This window comes from Rhinopithecus roxellana, chromosome 12, assembly GCF_007565055.1.
Source record: "Rhinopithecus roxellana isolate Shanxi Qingling chromosome 12, ASM756505v1, whole genome shotgun sequence".
Taxonomy (NCBI): domain Eukaryota; kingdom Metazoa; phylum Chordata; class Mammalia; order Primates; family Cercopithecidae; genus Rhinopithecus; species Rhinopithecus roxellana.
In genome coordinates, this window is record NC_044560.1 from 69,007,793 (window position 1) to 69,033,772 (window position 25,980).

At 37.4% G+C, this 25,980-nt stretch overlaps 1 protein-coding gene across 2 annotated transcripts in view; it reads left to right on the plus strand.

The window, feature by feature from the left end:
* The window catches only part of HS2ST1 (heparan sulfate 2-O-sulfotransferase 1), a 193,945-nt gene extending 168,918 nt beyond the window's left edge, over positions 1-25,027 (plus strand). The window contains exons 4-7 of one of the 2 annotated variants that reach the window (XM_010353170.2): positions 7,183-7,321; positions 12,510-12,607; positions 18,427-18,584; positions 19,470-25,027. In XM_010353170.2, coding sequence (XP_010351472.1) covers positions 7,183-7,321; positions 12,510-12,607; positions 18,427-18,584; positions 19,470-19,699 — 625 coding nt within the window. In that variant the 3' untranslated portion in view covers positions 19,700-25,027. The remainder of the gene's footprint in view (positions 1-7,182; positions 7,322-12,509; positions 12,608-18,426; positions 18,585-19,469) is intronic. The other variant, XM_010353171.2, reaches the window with a different exon arrangement.
* The last annotated feature ends 953 nt before the right edge of the window (positions 25,028-25,980 follow it).

Sequence of the window (25,980 nt, forward strand, 5' to 3'; positions counted from 1 at the left end):
AGGATTTTTGCATCAATGTTCATCAGGGATATTGGTCTAAAATTCTCTTTTTTTTGTTGTATCTCTGTCAGGCTTTGGTATCACAATGATATTGGCTTCGTAAAATGAGTTAGGGAGGATTCCCTCTTTTTCTATTGATTGGAATAGTTTCAGAAGGAATGGTACCAATTCCTCCTTGTACCTCTGGTAGAATTCAGCTGTGAATCTGTCTGATCCTGGACTTTTTTTGGTCGGTAGGCTATTAAGTATTGCCTCAATTTCAGAGCCTGCTATTGGTCTATTCAGGGATTCAACTTCTTCCTGGTTTAGTCTTGGGAGAGTGTAAATGTCCAGGAAATTATCCATTTCTTCTAGGTTTTCTAGTTTATTTGCGTAGAGGTGTTTATAGTATTCTCTGATGGTAGTTTGTATTTCTGTGGGGTCGGTGGTGATATCCCCTTTATCATTTTTTATTGCGTCTATTTGATTCCTCTCTCTTTTCTTCTTTATTAGTCTTGCTAGTGGCCCATCAATTTTGTTGATCTTTTCAAAAAAAAAACCAGCTCCTGGATTCATTGATTTTTTGGAGGGTTTTTTGTGTCTCTTATCTCCTTCATTTCTGCTCTGATCTTAGTTATTTCTTGCCTTCTGCTAGCTTTTAAATGTGTTTGCTCTTGCTTCTCTAGTTCTTTTAATTGTGATGTTAGAGTGTCAATTTTAGATCTTTCCTGCTTTCTCTTGTGGGCATTTAGTGCTATAAATTTCCCTCTACACACTGCTTTAAATGTGTCCCAGAGATTCTGGTATGTTGTATCTTTGTTCTCATTGGTTTCAAAGAACATCTTTTTTTTTTTTTTTAGATTTTCTTTTTCTTTTTTCTTTTTTCTTTTTATTTATTTATTTTTTTTATTATACTTTAAGTTCTAGGGTACATGTGCATAACGTGCAGGTCTGTTACATATGTATACTTATGCCATGCTGGTGTGCTGCACCCATCAACTCGTCAGCACCCATCAATTCATCACTTATATCATGTATAACTCCCCAATGCAATCCCTCCCTCCTCCCCCCTCCCCATGATAGGCCCCAGTGTGTGATGATCCCCTTCCTGAGTCCAAGTGATCTCATTGTTCAGTTCCCACCTATGAGTGAGAACATGCGGTGTTTGGTTTTCTCTTCTTGTGATAGTTTGCTAAGAATGATGGTTTCCAGCTGCATCCATGTCCCTACAAAGGACGCAAACTCATCCTTTTTTATGGCTGCATAGTATTCCATGGTGTATATGTGCCACATTTTCTTAATCCAGTCTGTCACAGATGGACATTTGGGTTGATTCCAAGTCTTTGCTATTGTGAATAGTGCCGCAATAAACATACGTGTGCATGTGTCTTTGTAGTAGAATAATTTATAATCCTTTGGGTATATACCCAGTAGTGGGATGGCTGGGTCATATGGTACATCTAGTTCTAGATCCTTGAGGAATTGCCATACTGTTTTCCATAATGGTTGAACTAGTTTACAATCCCACCAACAGTGTAAAAGTGTTCCTGTTTCTCCACATCCTCTCCAACACCTGTTGTTTCCTGACTTCTTAATGATTGCCATTCTAACTGGTGTGAGATGGTATCTCATTGTGGTTTTGATTTGCATTTCTCTGATGGCGAGTGATGATGAGCATTTTTTCATGTGTCTGTTGGCTGTATGAATATCTTCTTTTGAGAAATGTCTGTTCATATCCTTTGCCCACTTTTTGATGGGGTTGTTTGCTTTTTTCTTGTATATTTGTTTGAGTTCTCAAAGAACATCTTTATTTCTGCCTTTTCATTTTGTTATGTACCCAGTAGTCATTCAGGAGCAGGTTGTTCAGTTTCCATGTAGTTGAGCGGTTTTGATTGAGTTTCTTAGTCCTGAGTTCTAGTTTGATTGCACTGTGGTCTGAGAGACAGTTAATTATAATTTCTGTTCTTGTACATTTGCTGAGGAGTGCTTTACTTCCAATTATGTGGTCAATTTTGGAATAAATGCAATGTAGTGCTGAGAAGAATGTATATTCTGTTGATTTGGGGTGGAGAGTTCTATAGATGTCTATTAGGTCCGCTTTGTGCAGAGTTGAGTTCAATTCCTGGATATCCTTGTTAACTTTCTGTCTTGTTAATCTGTCTAATGTTGACAGTGGGGTGTTAAAGTCTCCTATTATTATTATATGGGAGTCTAAGTCTCTTTGTAAGCCTCTAAGGACTTGCTTTATGAATCTGGGTGCTCCTGTATTGGGTTCCTGTATATTTAGGATAGTTAGCTCTTCCCATTGAATTGATCCCTTTACTATTATGTAATGGCCTTCTTTGTCTCTTTTGATCTTTGATGGTTTAAAATCTGTTTTATCAGAGACTGGGATTGCAACCCCTGCTTTTCTTTGTTTCCATTTGCTTGGTAGATCTTCCTCCATCCCTTTATTTTGAGCCTATGTGTGTCTCTGCATGTGAGATGGGTCTCCTGAATACAGCAAACTGATGGGTCTTGACTTTTTATCCAGTTTGCCAGTCTGTGTCTTTTAATTGGACAATTTAGTCCATTTACATTTAAGGTTAATGTTGTTATGTGTGAACTTGTTCCTGTCATTATGGTATTAGCTGGTTATTTTGCTCACTAGTTGATGCAGTTTCTTCCTAGCATCAATGGACTTTACATTTTGACGTGTTTTTGCGATGATTGGTACCAGTTACTCCTTTTCATGTTTAGTGCTTCCTTCAGGATCTCTTGTAGGGCAGGTCTGCTGGTGACAAAATCTCTAAGCATTTGCTTGTCTGTAAAGGATTTTATTTCTCTTTCACTTATGAAACTTAGTTTAGCTGGATATGAAATTCTGGGTTGAAAATTCTTTTCTTTAAGTATGTTGAATATTGGCCCCCACTCTATTCTGGCTTGGAGAGTTTCTGCCGAGAGATCTGCTGTGTTAGTCTGATGGGCTTCCCTTTGTGTGTAACTCGACCTTTCTCTTTGGCTGCATTTTTTCCTTCATTTCAACATTTTTTCCTTCATTTTTCCATACATTTTTTCCTTCATTTTTTCCATACATTTTTTCCTTCATTTCAACTTTGGTGAAGCTGACCATTATATGTCTTGGAGTTGCTCTTCTCGAGGAGTGTCTTTGTGGTGTTCTCTGTATTTCCTGAAGTTGAATGTTGGCCTGCCTTACTAGGTTGGGGAAGTTCTCCTGGATGATATCCTGTAGAGTGTTTTCCAACTTGGTTCCATTTTCTCCGTCACTTTCAGGCACCCCAATCAGACGTAGATTTGGTCTTTTCACATAATCCCATATTTCTTGGAGGCTTTGTTCATTTCTTTTTACTCTTTTTTCTCTACACTTCTCTTCTCACTTCATTTCATTCATTTGATCTTCAATCACTGATACTGTTTCTTCCAGTTGATCGAGTCGGTTTCTGAAGCTTGTGCATTTGTCACGTAGTTCTCATGTTATGGTTTTCATCTCTGTCAGTTCTTTTAAGGTCTTCTCTGCATTGATTATTCTAGTTATCCATTCATCCATTCTTTTTTCAAGGTTTTTAGTTTATTTGTGCTGGTTATGTGTTCCTCCTTTAGCTCTGAGAAGTTTGATCTACTGAAGCCTTCTCTCAAGTTGTCAAAGTCATTCTCCATCCAGCTTTGTTCCGTTGCTGGCGATGAGCTGTGTTCCTTTGGAGGGGAAGATGCACTCTGATTTTTTGAATTTCCAACTTTTCTGCACTGCTTTTTCCCCATCTTTGTGGTTTTATCTGCCTTTGGTTTTTGCTGATGGTGACGTACTGAGGGGGTTTTGGTGTGGGTGTCCTTTCTGTTTGTTAGTTTTCCTCCTACCAGTCAGGACCCTCAGCTGTAGGTCTGTTGGAGTTTGCTTGAGGTCTACTCCAGACCCTGTTTGGCTGGGTATCAGCAGCGGAGGCTGCAGAAGATAGAATATTGCTGAACAGCGAGTGTACCTTTCTGATTCTTGCTCTGGAAGCTTCGTCTCAGGGGTGTACTCCCCCCTGTGAGGTGTGGGATGTTGGTCTGCCCCTAGTGGGGGATGTCTCCCAGTTAGGCTACTCAGGGGTCAGGGACCCACTTGAGCAGGCAGTCTGTCTGTTCTTAGATCTCAACCTCCATGCTGGGAGATCCACTGCTCTCTTCAAAGCTGTGAGACAGGGGCATTTACCTCTGCTGAGGTTTCTGCTGCTTTTTGTTTAGCTATGCCCTGTCCCCAGAGCAGCTCTTGTTTTCTAACTGGCTGAGCTGAGTGGTCCAGTTGCCATTTTTAATCATGCCCATTATCTGTTATAATCCCTTGTTTCCAGCCCTTTGTGTCTATGTAACTGTTCCCTAAGTTACATGTGATAGTTCATATCCATTTTCAAAATGAGTTCACAGATTATATCTCATTAAAATCATACTTCCTAATAAATGCCACCCAAAGCCATTCCACACATAGTCATTTTCCTGGACAGCAAAAAGAGTTTTGTAAAATGCCATATTCCCTTTTACTGCTGCCTGGTAATTGCTGTCTGCTCTACATGTCAGGGACTAGGTGAAAGGAGGAAACATTAGTAGGAGATGTTCTTCTGTGAGGAGATTATTCCCAAAGGAATGGCTCAGGATGGAACAATGGCTAATAATGGAGAGGATAGAGAGGATTCCCAGGAATCTCAGTCTTAAGAATGGAATCACTAACCCATTGCCCTGTAATCTCTCCTTGTAGTTTCCTATCAAAAACCTCTCAGCTCTGTGAGCTAAGGGAGCAGCAATGTATTGCTGTTGCCTCCTTACTTTCTTACTACTCAGTGTACGGTCTCACAGAAAGGCGCTTTTGTTAGTGGCTGATTCACAACGGTCTCCTCAGCCTAATTCTATTAATATTCAGCACCTGTGTGTTGGGCACAGTGCTGAGCACTAGTGATAAAGCCATGAACAAGAGAGAAATAGTCCCCACCCTGGTGGAACTTCTACTCTAATACCGAATGTGACAGTGCTATGTATTTGCAACAGTACTGTTTTCTTCTTTTAAAAAAAATTGTGAAAGAAATTTTTACTGCACTATTGGTACTATGCCTACCCTCAAGTGACTTATAATGCTGTTTGGGAGAAAGACTTACAGGAGAAACACTAGTAGGATAAGCTAAGAGTTAAGTTGCTTGATAGCTCTTAGGTGCAGGAGGTGTCAAATGAAAGCAAATAGAACTGTATGCTAGAACCATCAGGAAGAAAGGTCACAAGATTTTGTTATAGCCCCTCTGTTTATTCTAAAACAGCAGCCAATGACCTTTTAATATGAGTCGTGTCATGGTGCTTCTCTGCTTAAATCTTTCAGTGACCTCCCTCCTGACCCTGTATAAAGTAATGCTTGTAACAGTATGGAAGACCCACACAATCTGCACTCACTCCACCTCACCCCACCTCACCCCCACCTCTCTTATCTTCTGTGGTATTCCCTTTTTGATTCTACAGGCAGCTTGATCTCCTTGCTGTTCCTCAAAACACCTGGAACTTAGCTGCCTCAAGGACCTCTTACTTGGAAATCCCATATTTCCAGAATACTTTCTCCCAGATGTTTGCATGGTACCTTCCTCATTACATAAGACTAGTGATGTCTTCCCGAAAAACACTATTTTGAATTGTATTCTCCCTCACCTCCCTAGCACTCTTTATTCCCTTTCACTGAATTATTTTTCTCCTTTGCACTTTTTATCATCTGTAATATATGCTTATTTATTTGTTTATTAAGCCTGTCTGTCCCAAGTAGAATGTCAGCTCTAGAAGGACAAGAAATTTAGTCTTTTTGTTCATTGTTGTGTTCCTGGTACCTACAATAGTATTATATCTGGCAATGTTAGGTGCATACAAAAAGTATTTTTGAATGAATTAATGTAGAAAAAGAAAAGAAAAATGAGAGTGACACTCAAGGAAGACAGAATAAGCAAAGATATTTAAAGAGAAATAGAGTAAGTATTGATACGGGAGGAGATAAAAAAGGCCAACCTAACTATAACAGATAAATGGTTTCTTGTTTGAGGAGAGTTAAAGAAAAAGTTAGGTCAATAAGGTGGTACCTAAGACATAAGGTAAAAGAATCCTAAGACAACCAGCAAAGGAGTTTGGGTTTCGTATCAATAAATCAGTAGAGTTGTTTCAGATTCGTAGGAAGAGTGATTTAACAAACGATGTTTAGGAACATCCTTTGAGAATTGGTATGGAAGATAGATTGAAAAGGAGAGAAACTACTATATTATTGCAGTAATCTAAGCAAGAGGCTGAGTAAAAGGGAAGTGGTAAAGAGAAAGAATGATGAAGACAGGTCACATCTGTGAGAAAGCTTACAAAACAATCAAAACGACTTTGAAATTTTTGAAATGAACTATTATGGAAAAGTAAGAATCAACATAGTAGCTGTAAAATTTTAAGACTGGGACAAGGGAGTATAATAAAACAGGGAGCCAGTTGTACAGTTCTAGGATCTGCAAGGGTTGCTAAAGTAAAAGTCTTCAGTGTTCCATCAACTCTTTATCATTCCCTAAGAAAATAATGCTGAAAAACTAGTGTCTTTCACTTCTATCTTGTCTTTAAAATCAACAACAGAAGGTAGATTGATAATGATCAGCTTGTGTTCACTGATGCTGTATCTATTGATGGTGTTCAGAAAACACTATCAAATCTGGCTAGTTTGATGAGCCAGAAGTGAGAAATCATTGTTACATAGTTAATGCAGATTTGAAACTTTCTGTAGCACCAGATGATCTATTCAGGAATGTAATAAAGCAATTTTTAAAATAAGTTCATTTTTTAAAATTATAAATATTAGATTCTTTCCTAGTAATATGTGGGTACTAATTTGAGAAGGGATTTTCTACTTGGGCTTAAAGTATAATGAAGGCATAGAAGTAAAATATTTTATATAATTCTTGCTGGTAAAGTTTAAAATTATTTTTCGTTCATTTGTATCTCCTTTCCTTTATCTTCAGACATAACTTTTAAATTCATATTTCTTGTTTACTTTATTCTGACATGAATAATCATGAAATAGTTCCCAAGCACCACATATACAAATTATTTAAATTAATTCATGTTCTTTTTTCCTTATAGGACCAGTACTTCAGACTTAAACATACAATTTCAGGGCACTCCTAAACAGATTGAAAATGTTGATTTCACCTTTGAAATTTTGTTTTATTTCAGATTTGGTGTGAAGAAGAAACCAATTTATATTAATGTCATAAGGGATCCTATTGAGAGGCTAGTTTCTTATTATTACTTTCTGAGATTTGGAGATGATTATAGACCAGGGTTACGGAGACGAAAACAAGGAGACAAAAAGGTAATATTTTAGTTTTAAGATTTTTATAAAGATAATTGTTTATGAAATGCAGTGAGCAGTGTGCTTTTAAAATTTGTTGTTAATTATAAATTTATTACTTGCTTATTGTGGAAACTTTGAAGAGAACCCAAAATATGAAGAAGCAAAGTGAAGTTACATAGCTGATATATTGTAATATACATTTTTTTGTGATTTTAAAAAATATTTCTTTTCCAGGGCAGAATCATGTTTTCTTTATGGTTCTGTTAACAATTTTCTGTGCAATTATTGTAATTATTCACTAATATGATATATTTTTGTATATTTTTTGATTCTCTTAGTAATGATGGCTGTTTATATTTGTGATCATCAGCTTAAGGACAGTATTTTGCTAAGCAGCTGTTTTTTTCTGGCAAGAAGAGAATAATGGCTCAACAAAGTTCATAACAGGCTCAGATTTCGGTTGTTTTCCATTTCATTGCATTTTCTAGAGTATTACTAGAGTTATATTTCTAAGAAATCAAACTGTATTTGTCACTTCTCTGGTGGAAAACCTTTACTGGGACCTCACTGCTCACAGATAAGACATAGGAGACACAACTAGACACGATCTCAGAACAAGCTCTCCTGTCTGATTTTCCTTTAGGTGCTTCGGCCACATGAAATGTCAGCATCCTCTGAACTTGCTGCTTAAGTTATTAATGCTTCATACTTTTTTACACATGTATTATTCCCTATATTGAGAATGCCTTTCCTTTACTCTGGAAAACTCTTTATCCTCCTTTAAGATGTAGCTCAAACATGACCACTTCCATAAAGTCTTCTCTGATGCCTCTAGGCAGTCAGTCATATCTCTTTCAGGGGCTCCCAGAGCACTTCATTCAAATCTCTTTTAAGCATTTATTTTGTGATATTTGGATTACCAGTTTACATACTGTCTTCTCCAAAATGTGGTGAATTTCCTGAAGCATATATTTAATTCATCTTTGTTTCCTCAGAATTTAGCATCATACCTAGGTTACCTGTAAGTGCTTAACAAATGGTTGAGTGTGTGAATTCTGCACATTTTAAACCTAAACTATTACACAGTAGCGATGCCAGATATTTAGTATGTTATGATAATTAACATCCAACAATATTTTTTCTAAATTAGTTGTATCCTCTGTGTCACATGATGGGACAGTGGTTTTTTGTTTTGTTTTCCTTTTTAATGATTTCTAGAAATTGCTGTTTCTTTAGTCTCAAAGTTTTAGGCAGAAGGTACTGATCCAAACAGAAATAACTAACCAAATCTGTTTTCTCAAATAATGCTATCTCTTAGCATTATTTAATCTTCTAGAAATATTTATTATGGAGATTCTGAAAAGTTTTATAAAATCTATTAGTATAACTCTTACAACTTACTACTTTAGAATTGATTGATATTTATTTCTAAATTCACTTGTGCACTTTCTTTTTATTTTTTGTATTAGTCCTATGTACACTAACTCTTGACTCAGTAAATGTTAGTATCTGTCTCCTTCCTTTGACTAAAGTAATAATAGCGTTAGTGTTGGAAAGGAAAAGATTGCAGTCATGTAGGCCCCTATATCCATCATTTGTCATTGTCAGCCCTGGATAGCATGGTTTTGTGGTTCCTAGCCTGTGTAGTTTGGGTGATTGGGTAATAATAACTAATAATTATTAACAGTAATTATTAACAGTAATAGTATTAACTAATAATAGCTCACATTTACTGTATACCATACCAAGCAGTGTTTTAAGTTATTTTATATGTATTTTTTCAGGTAGCTTGCTCAACAATTCTATAGGGTAGTTGCTGTTATTGTCCTCATTTTACAGAAAAGGAAACTGGGGGGCACAGAAAAGCTAAGTATTTTGCATGGTGTCATTCAACTAGTAAATGGTAGAGCTGGAATTTAAAACCAAGCACTCTAATTCCAGAGCCCATAGTCTTAACCTCTCTTATATCCTTTGAAAAGGAGAGAAGAAATGCAACATGTCACTCGACATTTTTCTGTGAAACATGTTCCAAAGTTGCATATTCAGTATTCATGAAAAAATCCAGGCAGACATTTTAACATCGTCTCCCTTTCATGTTTGAAAGTTTTAGGTAGATAGGCCGTGCTGGAACTTTACCTGTTCTTCACCCTGATTATAATAAGGCCTGGGGTTTGTTTTGTTTTGTTTTTTTGTTTTTTTAATGTCATTATAAAATAAACATTAATATGCCTGTTTATTTAGATGTAGTGTTGATAACATCAGCAAAATACTATTGCATTGTCTTCTTATGAGGACAGGGCTATCTGTAAATAATTGAATTTATAATAATAAGAAATTACTTTGTTTTATGATAGAATGTACCTTTTCAGTCTTGAAACATATTGGTGATTAGACATTTTTAGTAATTTGGCTTGTTTCTCATGATACACATGTTGGTTAACCTAATGCTGATATCCTAATGAGTTAAGTGGTGTTTATTGCAAATAACTCCTTAATATCTTTAACTAGCAGGAGTTTTCATTAAACTCATCTGTACAGTTGATAAGACTGCATACATATAACATTTCTAAAGCTGGACAGGTTTTAGAAAGATTGGGGGTTAAAGGGCGGCCATGATTATGTTGGAAATACCTTGCAATGGCGCTTATTCCCAAGAAAGTGTAGATAACTTTATTTCTATAAAATTGTAGATTATTTGCACCTCAAGTGATATTTTGAGGTGTATTAAACAGTATTCAGTTCAGCACTTATGGCAACTGTTATGTTTTAAACTGATGTACTCTAGTAATCGGAACTGCTGTATGGGTACACTTCAAACACATTTTAGATATATGTGCACCTAGGATAGCTTTCACTTGATCTTGTAAAGAATGGAAGGCTTTTGATTTGGGAGATTTCAAATTTGCACGTTTTAGAATTACAGTTTTACTTAATTTAACCGTTGCCCAGCACCTGGAAAATAGGGATATTAAGTAATCCAAAGATGAACAGTGAATAACTATATCATTCAAATCAGTGGTTCTCAAACTTTTTGATATAAGAACTCTTTTTATACTCTTAAAAATTATTAAGGATTCCGTAAAAGAGCTTTTGTTTATAGCTTTTGTTTTGTTTTGAGTTATATCTATTGATGTTTACCAATATCAGTAAATTTGCCATTTACTGAAAAAATTTTAAAATATTAAAACACTAAATAGTAAAGCCATCATATGTTAACATAAATTATATTTTAATGCACATAACTATTTCTCCTCCGACAAAAAAATGAAAAGAGTGGCATCGGTTTACATTTTTGCGTATCTTTTTAGCATCTGGCTTACTGTAGACAGCCAATTTTCATTTTTTATTTTTATTTTTTAAATTTTCTGTTTGTTTTGTTTTGTTTTGAACCCTGAGAAACTAGACAGCTGATTTTCATATTTGCTCCTGAATTCAGTTTGTTCAAAATGTTCTTTTGGTTGAATTGAGGAACTCCAGCTTCACACAGATATATAATTGGAAAAGGGAGGATTTTAATAGCCTTTTCAAAAAATTGTGGCTATTCTTTAGTAAACACTAAAACTTGACAAGTGGTAGTTTCAAAAGTTAGTTGCAATGTAGAATCTGAAACCATAGCAGTGAACTTTTTACACTTTGCTACATTAAAATCTGTTGATACGTTTTACACTTAGAATGGATCTTACAACCAAGCATAATTTTGAAACATCATACATTGGTCATTTGGAACATACTGACTGGTTCACTGAGTTATATGGACCTTTCAGATGTTAACGTATTTTGTTATACAGCGTTAAAAACTCATATTCATTAATATCACCACTAATCTCATCAGAAAAGTCTTTTAAGTATTGGGAGACTGTCAAGCTTATGGTGGCAGATACAAGTTTTCCAAAATTTTATTTTTTGCTTGAAAGCTTAATTTTTATCATTGGCTTATTACAGGATTTCTCAACCTCAACATTATTGTTGTTTTGGGCCAGATAATTCTTTGTTGTGTGGGGCTTCTTATACATTGTAGGATGTTTACCAGCATCTGTTACTTCTACCTGATAGCATCCCCCATACCTGGGCTGTGAGAACCAAAATTGTCTTCAAACATTGCCAAATATCACCTGAGGGTCAGAATAGCTTCCAGCTGAGAACATGTGGGGTATCAACACTGTCAGCTGTTCTTTCAATTCATTTTGAGAAAGTACCACCAAATACTCAAATTTGAATAGCTGTAGTTTGGGATATGGTAGATATATAGATACGTAAGGTTTTATTTCTTATTTCTTTTTATGAGCTACAAAATTTGGCACAAATGATAATAAAACCACTTTTTAGAAAATGGCCTAGGATGGCAAATCTAAGACCATCTAGAAAAATTCAGAAATAATATCAAATGCCTCATAAAAATATTTTATTTCCTCTGTCCTCATCTCCGCTAGAGCTATGCCTTTAATATCCATGTAAATCCCCAAAGCGCAGTCTTTTCAGTAGTCATTTACAAATATTAATTATGCAAGTGGTTTATATAGCACTATTCTATATGCTCTGGAGGATACAAATGCTACTGCATGATCAACGAATGCTACTTCAGGAAGTTTTCACTGTAGTTGGAAAGACAGAACATAACACATAACACATTTAAAAAGCACATGAAACAAGTTATGTAGATAAAGCTATAGACAGACAGATAGACAGATCAACCTATCCTAAGATTCTAAACCAGATCCTAAGAGCTGCCTGTTGCAAGGCAGTATGTGATTTTTTTGTTTGTTTGTTTTGTTTTTGTTTTTGAGATGGAGTATTGCTCTGTCACCAGGCTGGAGTGCAGTGGCTCGATCTCGGCTCACTGCAACTTCCACTTCCTGGGTTCAAGTGATTCTCCTGCCTCAGCCTCCCAAGTAGCTGGGACTACAGGCAGAAGCCACCACGCCCAGTTAATTTTTGTATTTTTAGTAGAGATGGGGTTTCACCATGTTAACCAGGATGGTCTCGATCTCGTGACCTTGTGATCTGCCCGCCTCGGCCTCCCAAAGTGCTGGGATTACAGGCATGAGCCACCATGCCCAACCGTGATTAATTTACATGACTCCAAAGAAAATAAGAGTGTCTCATCCCACCTACTCTCACCCAATTATTTAACAATTTACCACATTAGATATTTGATAGGTGAGACTTGGATTTCTGGCTTACCCATACTGCTTTGTCTTTGTTCTAGACCTTTGATGAATGTGTAGCAGAAGGTGGCTCAGACTGTGCTCCAGAGAAGCTCTGGCTTCAAATCCCGTTCTTCTGTGGCCATAGCTCCGAATGCTGGTAGGGAGATAAAGTTGGCTCAAATTGATTACCATTCTTATTATCTCTATATCTGTGTTTCATTTCACAAGGGCTACATATAGGGAAATCGGTGAAAGACTAGACTAAAAGTAACATGTAATTGAGTAATATCTAGTTTTGCAGTTACTTTTAAATGCATTTAAAAGATTCCTCATGTAGAGTAATATCCTAATATCCTTGCATTATTTTCTCAGATGCTAGTTTTTAATATTTCTTATTTTTGGTGTTATGTTTTGCTGTATTCCAGTAGAGCTCTTAGAGACTGGGAGGTGGTCATATATCTTATTTTGTCCAAAACTTACTGTTTTAGCTATTTGTGTTAAATTAAGTAAAGGCTTAGTGGGTTAAAATTTACCTGGTTTTACTGTTAAACTGATTTTGACTTTAAGAGAAGCCAAGGTTATGGGTGTGGTTTAGTTTGCTAGTAAATATCAAGTGGAAAATGAAGATTCTTTAATAAAAAATGTATTTCCTCAGAATGTGTTGAGTTTTCAGTTTTTAAAAATAATTTTACATGTTTATTTGTTCTATTCAATCATTTTAATAGGAGAAGTAGGAGAAAAAAGGAACATATTCAAAGTTTCTTCCTTAAACCATAATGAGAAATACAAGGAATTTCTTCATTATTTGAGATATATTATTAGATTGCTGTGGAGTTTAAGGTCCTACTCAATAAATTACATCAAAGCCTCATACTAGTATAAGAATTGGAAGCCTATAAAGAATGCCTTCTCAATTTTTAACCATTTCTTTAGAACAGAGATTGGCAAACTACAGGTTGTAACCTGCAGACCCAATTTTGGCCTATCACCTGTTTTATTATTATTATTATTATTATTATTATTACTATTATTATATTATATATTTTTTTTTTGAGACAGAATTTCGCTCTTATCGCCCAAGCTGGAATGCAGAGGCACAGTCTTGGCTCACTGCAACCTCTGCCTCCTGGGTTCACAGTTCTCCTGTCTCAGCCTCCCGAGTAGCTGGGACTACAGGTGCCTGCACTACACCTGGCTAATTTTTGTTTTTTTAGTAGAGATGGGGTTTCACCATGTTGGCCAGGCTGGTCTCGAACTCCTGACCTCAAGGGATCCACCTGCCTCGGCCTCCCAAAGTGCTGGGATCACAGGCATGAGCCACCATGCCCAGCTGTGTCACCTGTTTTATAAATAAAGTTTTATTGAAACACAGCCACATACATTTTTTACTTACTGCTTGTGGCAGTTTTCACACTGCAACAGCAGAGTTGAGTAGTTGTAACCTAAACCATGTGTATTAGCTGTTCTTGCATTACTATAAAGGACTACCTGAGACTGGTAATTTATAAAGAAAAGAGGTTTAATTGGCTCACTGTTCTGCAGGATGTACAAGCATGGCACCAACAAGGGCGTCAGGAAGCTTACAATCATAGCAGAAGGTGAAGCAGGAACAGGCATATCACATGGTGGGAGCAAGAAAGTGGGCACTAGGGGCGGGGGTATGGTTCCCAGACTTTCAAACAACCAGATCTTGTGTGAACTGAGCGAGAACTCAGTTATCGCCAAGGGGATGGCACTAAACCATTCATGGCAGATCTGCTCCCATGATTCAGTCACCTCCCACCAGGCCCTACCTCCAGCATTGGGAATCACATTTCAACATGAGATTTGGAGGGAACAAACATCCAAACCATATTATTCTGCCCCTGGCTCACCAAATCTCATGTCTTTCTCATATTTCAAAATATATTCATTCCTTCACAGTAGTTCCAAAGTCTTATTCCAGCATTAACTCAAAAGTCCCAAGTCCAAAATCTCATCTGGAGATGAGTTCCTTCTACCTGTGAGCCTGTGAGATAAAAAAAAAAAAAAGTTATTCCCGATACAATGGTGGTATAGGCATTGGATAAACATTTCCATTCCAAAAGGGAGAAATTGGCCAAAAGAAAGGTGCAGTAGGCCCCACACAAGTCTGAAACCCAGCAGGGCAGTTATTAAATCTTTCTTTTTTTTTTTTTTTTTTTTTTTGAGACGGAGTCTCGCTCTGTCGCCCGGGCTGGAGTGCAGTGGCCGGATCTCAGCTCACTGCAAGCTCCGCCTCCCGGGTTTACGCCATTCTCCTGCCTCAGCCTCCCGAGTAGCTGGGACTACAGGCGCCCGCCACCTTGCCTGGCTAGTTTTTTTTTTTTTTTTTTTGTATTTTTTAGTAGAGACGGGACTTCACAGTGTTAGCCAGGATGGTCTCAATCTCCTGACCTCGTGATCCGCCCGTCTCGGCCTCCCAAAGTGCTGCGATTACGGGCTTGAGCCACCGCGCCCGGCCAGGGCAGTCATTAAATCTTAAAGCTCCAACATAATCCTTTACTTCATTTCCTGCATCCTGGTGCAAGGGGTGGGCTCCTAAGGCCTTGAGCAGCCCTGCCCCCATGGCTTTGCAGGGTACAGCCTACATGGCTGCTCTCATGGGTTGGAATTGAGTGTACCTGCAGTTTTTCCAGGGAGAGTGTGAGAGCTGATGGTGAGCCAACCATTCTGGGGTCTGGAGGGCATAATCCCCTTCCCACAGCTCCACCAGGCAGTTCCCTGTTTGGGTCTCTGTGTGGGGTGAGGGCTCCAACCCAACCCACTTCTGAAATCTAGATGGAAGCTGCAATCTAGGTGGAATGCAAGCTCCTTCATACTTGATTTCTGAGCATCTGCAAACTTAATACTACCTGGAAACCACCAATGCTTACAGCTTATGCTCCCCTGGAGTGGTGTCCCAAGCTATACCTGAACTCCTTTGAGCCAAGGCTGGAACTGGAGTGGCTGGGGTGTAGGGAGCAATGTCCCAAGGCTTCTCAGGGCAGCAGAACCCTGGGCCCTGTCCCCTTAAATCCTTCTTGCCCACAAGGCTTCTGGGCCTATGATGGGAGGGGCAGCCTGGAAGATCTCTGAAATGCCTTTGAGGCCTTTTTCCCATTGTCTTGGATATTAGCACTTGACTCCCTTTTAGTCATGCTAACTTCCTTAATAAGTGATTGCTCCACAGTGTTATTAAATTCCTTCCCTATTCCCTGCCCTATTTCCTGGAAAATAGGCTTTCCAGTGGGTGTGGTTGCTCATGCCTGTAATTCCAGCACTTTGGAAGACCAAAGTGGGAGGCTCGCTTGAGCCCAGGAATTTGAGACTAGCCTGGGCAATCTCATCTCTACAAAACATAAAGTTAGCCAGGTGTAGTGGCATATGCCCATGATCCCAGCTACTTGGGAGGCTAAGGTAGGAAGAACACTTGAGTTCAGGAGGTTAAGCCTGCAATAAGCCAAGATCCAGCCTGGGCAACAGAGCAAGACCCTGTCTTTAAAACAAAAAACAACACAAAAAGGGGGCTTTCCTTCTCTACCACATGGCCAGGCTGTGAATTTTCCAAATGTTTATGCTCTGCCTCCCTTTAAAATATAAGTTCCAACTTTAAGTCATTCCTTTGCTCTGCATTTGATTGTAGCCTCTTAGATGCAGCCAGGCCACATCGTAAATGCTTTGCTGCTTAAAAGTGTATTGCGCCAGATGTCCTAAGTCATCACCTTTTTTTTTTTTTTTTTTTGGGAGACAGAGTCTCACTGTGTCAGCCAGGCTGGAGTGCAGTGGCACAATCTCGGTTCACTGCAACCTCTGCTTCCTGGGCTCAAGCAGTTCTCCTGCCTCAACCTCCCGAGTAGCTGGGATTACAGGTGTGTGCCACCATACCCAGCTAATTTTTGTATTTTTAGTAGAGATGGGGTTTCACTATGTTGGCCACGCTGGTCTCAAACTCCAGACCTTAGGTAATCCACCTGCCTCAGCCTCCCAAAGTGCTGGGATTACAGGTGTGAGCCACCGCACCCGACCAGTCATCAGTCTTTAAGTTCAAACTTCCACAGATCTCTAGAACTTGGACACCGCACAGCCAAGTTCTTTGCTAAGGCATAATAGAAGTGACCTTTACTCCAGTTCTCAGTAGCTTCTTCATTTCCCTCTGAGACCTCATCAGCTTGGACTTCCGTCCATATTTCTGTCAGCATTTTTGTCACAATCATTAAACCAGTCTCAGCTTAAGAAATATCAAAGTTTCCCTCTTCTTCCTGTCTTCTTCAGAGCCCTTCAGATTCTTCCAACCTCTGCCCATTACCCAGTTCCAAAGCCACTTTCCCATTTTCAGGTATCTTTACAGCAATACCCCACTCCTTAGGAACAATTTTCTCTATTAGGCCATTCTTACATTACTGTGAAGGAATACCTGAGATGGTAATTTATAATGAAAAGAGGTTTACTTGGCTCATGGTTCTGCAGGCTGTGCAAGCATGGCACCAACATCTGTTTGGCTTCTGGTGCAGGCCTCAGGAAGCTTACAATCATGGCAGAAAGTGAAGTGGGAGCAGGCACATCACATGGCAGGAGTGGGAACAAGAGAATGAAGGGGGAGGTCCCAGTCTTTTTATTTTTTAGATGAAGTTTTGCTCTTGTCACCCAGGCTGGAGTGCAGTGGCGTGATCTCAGCTCACCACAACCTCCGCCTCCTGGGTTCAAGCAATTCCCCTGCCTCAGCTTCCCGAGTAGCTGGGATTACAGGCATGCACCACCATGCCCGGCTGATTTTGTATTTTTAGTAGAGATGGGGTTTCTCCACGTTGGTCAGGCTGGTCTTGAACTCCTAACCTGAGGTGACCTGCCTGCCTTGGCCTCCCAAAGTGCTGGGATTACAGGTGTGAGCCACCACACCTGGCCCCCAGTCTTTTGAATAACTAGATCTCTAATGAACTAACTGAGCCAAGTACTCAGTTATCACCAAGGGGATGGTGCTAAACCATTCACAAGGGACCTGCTCCCATGATCCAGTTACCTCCCACCAAGTCCAGCCTCCAACACTGGGAATCACATTTCAGAATGAGAGTTAGAGGGAACAAATATCGAAACCATATCACTGTGTAGTCTGCAAAACCTAAAATATTTATCCTCTGGCCTTTTATATAAAAAGTTTGCCAATCCCTGCCTTAGAACAATAAAGACTATTGCTCTATTGGGCATTTTTGAGGAGATGTTAATTGTATTTCTTTAGTATGTTTCATAGATTCACAGAACTGGGAGGGTGCTTAGAAACCAATTAATCATGGCTCCCCTCCACCTCTTTTTTTTTTTTTAAATAGTTTGAGAAAACAAAATTGAGAAAGGTGAAGCCACCAGCTCAAGATCATACTACTTAAACACAGAGCTAGAATTTGGATTAAGGAATATTTGTGCTAAAAAGAACGCAAAAGTAGAGTTTATTTTGGATCAAATCTCTGTTAATAGCATTAGCTGACAATGTAAATGAAAATAAAAATAAAAGATTCTTAGCAGAGCCATTATCTATTTTCCGTTCCTCAGATATTTCAGAAAACAGCTCACAAAAATTCAAAACTCACACAATAAGCAGTAAACACAAATTGTTTACACTTTACTAGAGAGCTCTTAACAGAATTTAGAGTAGCTTAAAAAAGTTAAAACACACACTAAATCATATAGGAGGGGTATATTTTCTTATATCCATATACATTTTTAAAGTGCCCTTAAACTAAGTTGCTCATGTTAAGAGTCCTCTGGTAAACTCTGAATTAGCACTGCATAGTTGAGCAGAAACTGGAGATGGAAGCAAAGGAAATTAGAAACAGGTGTGCCTCCCACAGGATGGTAATAAAAGGGCATTGAGACTTTGGATATACATGTGTTTATCTGTTTTCTCTGTAATATGTGGTGTCAAAGTCACCAAAAACACTCAGCAGATTTCACAACCAGGTTTTAATTCCTTTTCTTTGGTTTCAGGAATGTGGGAAGCAGGTGGGCTATGGATCAAGCCAAGTATAACCTAGTTAATGAATATTTTCTGGTGGGAGTTACTGAAGAACTTGAAGATTTTATCATGTTATTGGAGGCAGCCTTGCCCCGGTTTTTCAGGGGTGCCACTGAACTCTATCGCACAGGTATATAAAGGAAGGGTTTCTTTTTAAAACTTTCTTTGGTTTCTTTTGTTTGTTTGTTTGCAACTCGTAAATATATGACTTGAAGTTTCTTTAGTGAAACAACGACAGATAACTCCAGAAAGGCAGGTATCTTGTCTGTTTCTGCTCACTATTTTCTATTGAATAACTGTGAATTAGCTGAAAATTAGAAGGCACTGTAGAAATAGTGGAATGATACAAACTACAGAACCAGCCTTAGAAATGTATAGTATTAAATACATTTCTTGCCAGATATCAAACATTAGGCCTGTGTATTAGTCCTGCCTACTACCATTTTGAAGTAGAGGTGGGATAGTGGAACTAAAGTATGCCTAAGCCATATTTCAGCAGCCTCAGCTGTATTACGTATCTGAAAGTGATAAGTTAATTGTGTTTTTGTTTTGTTTTGTTTTTTGCTGTTGCTTGATAAGATGCGGTTATAGGAACTCTTTCCTTGAGGATGCATATGCCCTAGCTTCTAACATAATTTTAGAGAATATAGATTATGAGAAAATAGAATACAGCTTGGCAATAGATATTTTATCAGAAATGAACTAGTCTCAGAGCACCAAGCACTTGAGAATATAGTGTGTGAGGTGACAGCCTACACTTTACTGTGTGCCAATCCTTACATTTACTATTTGACATTTCATTAAGTCTTTACTAGGTTGAGGATTTACATTCTAAAGGACTGAATCATGGCTCTAGTATGATCAACGCTCCATTTTTACCTGAATTATATAAGACAATTATGTTACCTATTCTTTAATAATGTCATATTAACCACCTCTTCAAATAAAGAGGCATTGACCTTTTGTGTGTTCTCCAAGAATTATTTACCTTTCCTTTTTTTTCCCCCTTTGTAAGTAGGAAAGAAATCTCATCTTAGGAAAACCACAGAGAAGAAACTCCCCACTAAACAAACCATTGCAAAACTACAGCAATCTGATATTTGGAAAATGGAGAATGAGTTCTATGAATTTGCACTAGAGCAGTTCCAATTCATCAGAGCCCATGCTGTTCGAGAAAAAGATGGAGACCTCTACATCCTCGCACAAAACTTTTTCTATGAAAAGATTTACCCTAAGTCAAACTGAGTATAAGGTGTGACTATTGGATTCTTGAACTAAAATTTGACCCTATCTTCACCTTTGTTCTCAGCTCCACAGTCTGGATTGCTGACAGTAGGTGTATATGACAGTTTATATCGAGCCAAATTAGGAAACACACAGTAACGTCAAGGAAGTAGATACTGGCTGATATGTCAGTGTTCTAAGTTTAAATTTCAGGCATTTTTATTTTTCCTGGCTCAACTTTGGTGAAAGTTATAACCTCCTGCCTGGGAGAAAATATACATCACCTAAAATGAACTCATGGCAGGTCTAATCAAAAGGCTAAATACAATTTCAGAAAAGGTTCTGATACTCTCGTTTTTGATAAAGCATTTTTTCAACTAACCATGAATGAAGATGAGTCCATTTGCCTCTTCTGCCTTCACTGAGGGTTTGGGTTATACACCTTTACTGAATTATGTTAATAACTGTTTGGCAGTGTGTACTTTGTTTTTGTGAGTCATGTCTCATGAAATTTATTGGAATGTTTAATCATATTTGCTAAGAAATGTTTCTGCTGTAGTTGGATTCGCCCATATTTATGTAGGTGGTTTTAATTTTTTAAATGCTGGTTAGTGTTAAAAATCCATTTAAATCATGACTAATATGGTAAAAAGATTTTAAAGCGTCAAAGCAGTATTTCTCATTCCTGTCTCCTCAATGTCTAATATTGGGAAGATACTTCAAAGAATACTGAGATTGTCTGAAGTTTTAGTTAAGATTTTCACACATTAATATCAAAAAAGTAAGTTTAGTATTTGTTTCTCCATGGGTTATTTGTAAAGCTGTAAACTGAAATATCGGTGACTCCGTATTATGACTCCATTAGTGAGCTGTGGTATGGGTAGGATTTTCCTACTTCTTCTGTACTTTTACCTGTAGACTGTTTTTACTAAGGTGCTTTATAATGTGTTTTAAAGCATTGCATTTACAAAAAAAGGAAAATGCTGTAAATATTGCATATTTTATGTATTTGGACCAAAAGGTTACAAGTAATTAGATAAAAGTGGTTTTGCACCAATTTTATGTCAAGTAAAACCATCAGACCTACTGTTCTTGTATTTCTCATTTAACTTTACTGTTAAGACATCACTGAAATGAACTTCAATAAGCTTTCAATTTTGATACACAGTTCATTATTCATAACTTGAGGCAGTAATTGCAGTGGAAAGAGTACTGGACAAGGAGTCAAAAAACTTGATTTCAGGTCCTAGCTCTACCACTTACCAGCTGTGTGATCTCGGGCAAGTCACTTAACCTCTCTTTGCCTCAATTTCCTCATCTTGAAATGAGGATAATAATACCTGCTGTACCTACCTCACAGGGCTGTTGTGAGGATTAAATGAGATGGCATGTGAAAGCACTTTGAAAATTGTAAAGCGCTATATAAATGTAAGGTATTATTATAGAAACATCTTTAACATATAGTTTCATAGCATTCCTTTTTTAACAAAGGGAAAAATCTGCTTGTAAGCTGGTTGAAAAAGTTAATCTTGATATAAATTTGTGTTTGATAAATATCCTCTCAGTGTTTTATCTTCCATGTTTCAGCAACAATTGAAATATGAAACACCTGTGAACTCAAAGCTTCGTGAGCAGCTGCTTGAGTTTAGGAAATTCCCTGTTAGAAATAGGCTTTGTTAGCTGACTACGGTCAGGGAAACTTTGCTCTTCAAATTTGAAAGATGTTTCTGTTTTTATTTTACATTAATATTAAGAAATGGTAGCTATTTTATACCTATGGTTTAACTAAATATTTCTGAACAAGGCTTCACAGACTGTAAGCATTTTAGGTGGATTGCCTTAAAGGTTATGGGAGGGCATGAGGGAACACTTCTTATGAGAAAACATTTATAAACAAACTAAAGAAAAACTAAAAGAATGACAGGAAGAATCATTTTAGCACCCTTTCCTCACAATAATATAATATGAAAGTATTAAAAGAACATAGCCAGGCTTTTTATTTTTATTATTATTATTTGGCTTTTTTCTTTCCTTTCTTTTTTCAAATTGATTTTTATAGGTATTTCCTGAAAATGTATACAAATTATTTCCTTGCCCAAAAGTAAAGCACCACTTCAGGGTGGGGTTTGACATTACCTGTTAATGAACAAACCCCAGTATGCAAGTTACTCTTGCACCACATGCCCAAAACTTCTTGAGGTGCATTAACTCTTTTAGGTAACTAGAGCAGTACTTTGTGAACTAGATCAGGAGGTCAGTAAACTTTCTGTGGAAGGACCAGAGAGTAAATATTTTAGGCTTTGCAGGCCATATGTTCTCTGTCACAGCTAGTCAACCCTGCCATTGTACCACAAAAGCAGCAATAGATATTATGTAAACAAATGAGCACAGTTATGTTCCAATAAAACTTTATTTACAAAAACAGATGACATCCCAGATGCAGACCATGGGCTACCAACCATGGCACTGGCTAAATAATTATTTATGGAGAAATCATCTTTGTATCTGTACTCTAGAGGCCTAAAAGAGTTTATATACTTCTAAAAGCTCCTAACATATCCAAAGAATTGCTTTCTGATTCGTGTAGTCTCTCGCACAGATTCATAAACTTTTATGACTTATATTGTTTCCAGGTGGGCATGTTTTCTTTCCCACTTTAACAGTTCAGAATAGGGGCATTTGTCTTACCATATTTTAGGGTGCGTTAGGAGTATCCTTTCTGGAGACTGAGAAAGGGGTGGATTTAATTCCATCAGGTCCAGTACAGTACTAGGAGTCATAATACTTTATAATCAGTTAAATAAATAGAACCACTGAGACAATAATGTATTTTTTTAAAGTGGCAAATGTGGTTTTCTTTTTTCAGCCTTTGCGCTTTTTCAGTATTTTGACCCTAGGGAGATAATTTTTTTATAATACAAAAGTAAATTAACCACTTGGCATTTTAAAGATAATGTTATGTGTGTATGTGAAATATATATATATATATGTTTATTTCCTAAAAGAGGAAAAGATACCTTTCTGTTCAACTTGTATCAACTCCTGTTTTCTAATTGCTGTGAAATGGCAACTGTTGATAAATTATTGTGATTGTTTTAAAATCTAATGGGAAGTAAAATATATTTTGATTTTACCCAGCTTTAATCTGTAAAGTAGCACTTAAATATATCTGATAGCAACACTTAAGATATTGCATGGGGATTACTTTCCTGTCATCCATGTGCATTTGTGCAACTTCAAACATATTGGGTGCTTCTGAATTCCTGATGATTGGATTTAAACTATTGAAACTTACTGATTTTTATAATTTTATTTTCTGATCTTAAAATTTGGTTAACGCCTATAATCTGTTGCTTTTTCTCAATATGTGTCCTATTGGAAATTCCTAAAATCGTTGGTGCCATCAGTGATTTACAAACAATATTTTGATATTGCAGATGATTTGCTTACTGTATTTGCATTGTTAGAAAGAAAATAGTTTGTAGACAATGATTCTCTCTTTTTTAATAAAATCAAATAATTCTGAAAGCACTAGAGAATTTAACTAAAGGCTGGTTCCCAAATGCATAGCTGGCATTTTAATTTAAATTCAAATCTGCATAGAGAACATCTGTGTAAATCATCTCACTGGATTTTCCCATTGGTCATTCCCAAACACACCTATGGTCCTAGAATCCTTATTATGAGAAGCGCCCTGTAACCTTTTATGTAGTTTGCCTTTAAGAGGCCCAGGTGCTTCTCCTTTATGATTTGAGTTGACCTCTTCATAAATTAGCATTGTTTACTTTCAGAGGAAGCAGAGAAGTTGCTGTTATGGTTTTGCATCCGTTTACCCTATGCAGAGTTGCTGTATGATGCCAACGAAACTGCTCTTTAGGCAGCCTTCTGAGGAGAAAAGCAACCCTGTTTCAAATCCACTGCCAATTCAGCTCCTCTGGAGTGGAGCTTACTTTCTGATTACTTGGAGCAAGAATTTTAGAGATTGAAATGAATGATCATTTAGTCAGATTTATCCTGTAATTTCATGCAGCTTTGTGGCCTTTGCAGTACTATTTATAAAATGGACCCTGATCGTGATGAACTCTTTAAAATACATTACTGTTAAGCCTGTGTGGGGAACATTGATGCTGTCTCTCTCATTTTTTAGACAGTTTTTGTAGCTTTCTATTGAGAGGTATGTGAGCATCTCTGAAGCAGTGTTGAATGTAATTTTGGAAACATGGATTGCGTATTTTGACTTTTATTTTATAAATACACAGCTCAACAGTGCCTTTTAATTTTCCTCATAGTCCTGTTGGAATATGCTTACTACTTCTCGCTCCTGCCCTCCCCCACTCCATTCAGTTGATTCATTTATGCAATTCTGTTTCCAACTTGAAACCATTTTGTCACATCTGTTGGAGAGATAATCACTCCTTTTCCTTAACATTCTGCCAGCTTTCTGATGTTGAAGTGTTTCAGTTGACTACCTGATGCAAAAGCTATAAAATAAACACTTAGTGGGAAGGGGAAAAATGGTTTGGTGTCCTGTTTTAATATTTTCTTTTGTAGCATTGACACTGATGGACATTTTCCAAGCTGACTCAGTGTTCAGTGTCAACTTAACTCTCAGGTAGAGTTGCCATCAGAAAAGCATGAATCATCATTGGTTTTTAATGATTTTATGGCTTGTGACAATATTTTATCTGGACTGACACGTCTCTGCTGCTTTTGCGTTGTATTTCATCGCTGGTAATAACATTTCAGATAGAAAACTTTCAAAGTACATACTTAATTAGAAGAAAAAAGAAAAATAGAGAAAGGGCTATTAGAATAAAAAAGAAATTTGAAAGTAACTCAATCTAACATTTATGGCACAGTTTGGACATGTCCATAATGTTTTTTTAGAACACACATTCCTGATTTTTTTTTTTTTTTTTTTTTGCCCTTAAAAAAGAAAGTCTCAATTACGTTGATTTTCAATTCTTAGCCACTGGCTCATTGTTTTGAGCAATGCTTGATTGATTCTATTTATATTATATGATATTGGGTTGATAAAATACCAGTTCAGTGATGAATTTTCTTAAAAGAAGTTGGTCTGTACTTGCAGTTACAGAACAAAGAACATGGCTTGAGAGTCAAAGGGATCTGCATTTAGCAATGTGATATCAGTAAATGGAGATAACAGGATTGTTGCAAAGGTTGGGCATGATGTATGCAAAGTACTGGGCAGGGTAGGCTAATAACTGCTGGTATTTACATGCTGTGCTGGAATAGTGTTACCAAGCTGATGTGCCGTTCTCACCCTGCAGAATACTAGTTTTGTCATTTCATAAATGATATTTTTATAAATATTTTTGAATGACTGTACTTTTTACTGATTATCTTAATACCGCCTCACTTATGTACCTGTAGCATAGATATTCCTGGTTCTGATTCTTGCTCTTCTTTCCACATACAAATCACTCATTTGTACAGATTAAAGGGGGGAAATGCTGACTGTTCTAAAGAAGATAGGACTTGCTTATTCCAGAAGTGACGGAGTTCATATCTTAGTATATTTGAACAGTAAGGACTGCTAAGTAGTACACACATAAAACTCAGGATCCCAGGAGTAAAATGATTTGCACTCTTTGAACAGAAAGGACAGCAGCAGTGTAAACAATAAGCTCTCAAGCTAAAAACTGAGAACATGAAAACCTCTGAGGACCTGACTGCAGTTGTCAAGAAAAGTAGAGACAAGGTTGGGGAGAAGCAGACAGATCTCAGGGCCAAAAACGCCAACATTTGGTGACAGGTGGGATATAATCAATAAATGGGGAATGAAGGCATTAACTTGGGTTCATAACAATGCATCTGTGCAAATTTTCAGCACCCCTTGCTTTTGCCTCAATTAGGCAATGATGATTACTTCTTATATCAAAGCTTATAAAACAGACTAGCGTTTTCCCAAAGAATCTAGGATCACAAAGAAGGAATTCACTATCTCCCTGTCAGATGTTTGGCTTCCTTGCCTCTTTTGCTCTTCCAGATTTTGTGACCTGGGTTAGAGTTCAGAAAGAACCCCCTAGAAACTTTTCTGATGTCCTCTGGTTTGATCATGAAGGCTTCTAATGAAACATACCAACTCTAAGTCTCTACCTCTACTTCTGTAAACCTGAAGTGTAAAAATGAAGGTCTTGCCTGGAAATGTTTCACATCATTAGCACTGACAGCATTTACAGGGAAATAGATAAAACATATATGGATTAATTTTCTTTTAGATCAAGGGTGTGGGCAACTAGATTTCTAGAGCCTTCAGCCTGTCTTATCAGTGATGCTGG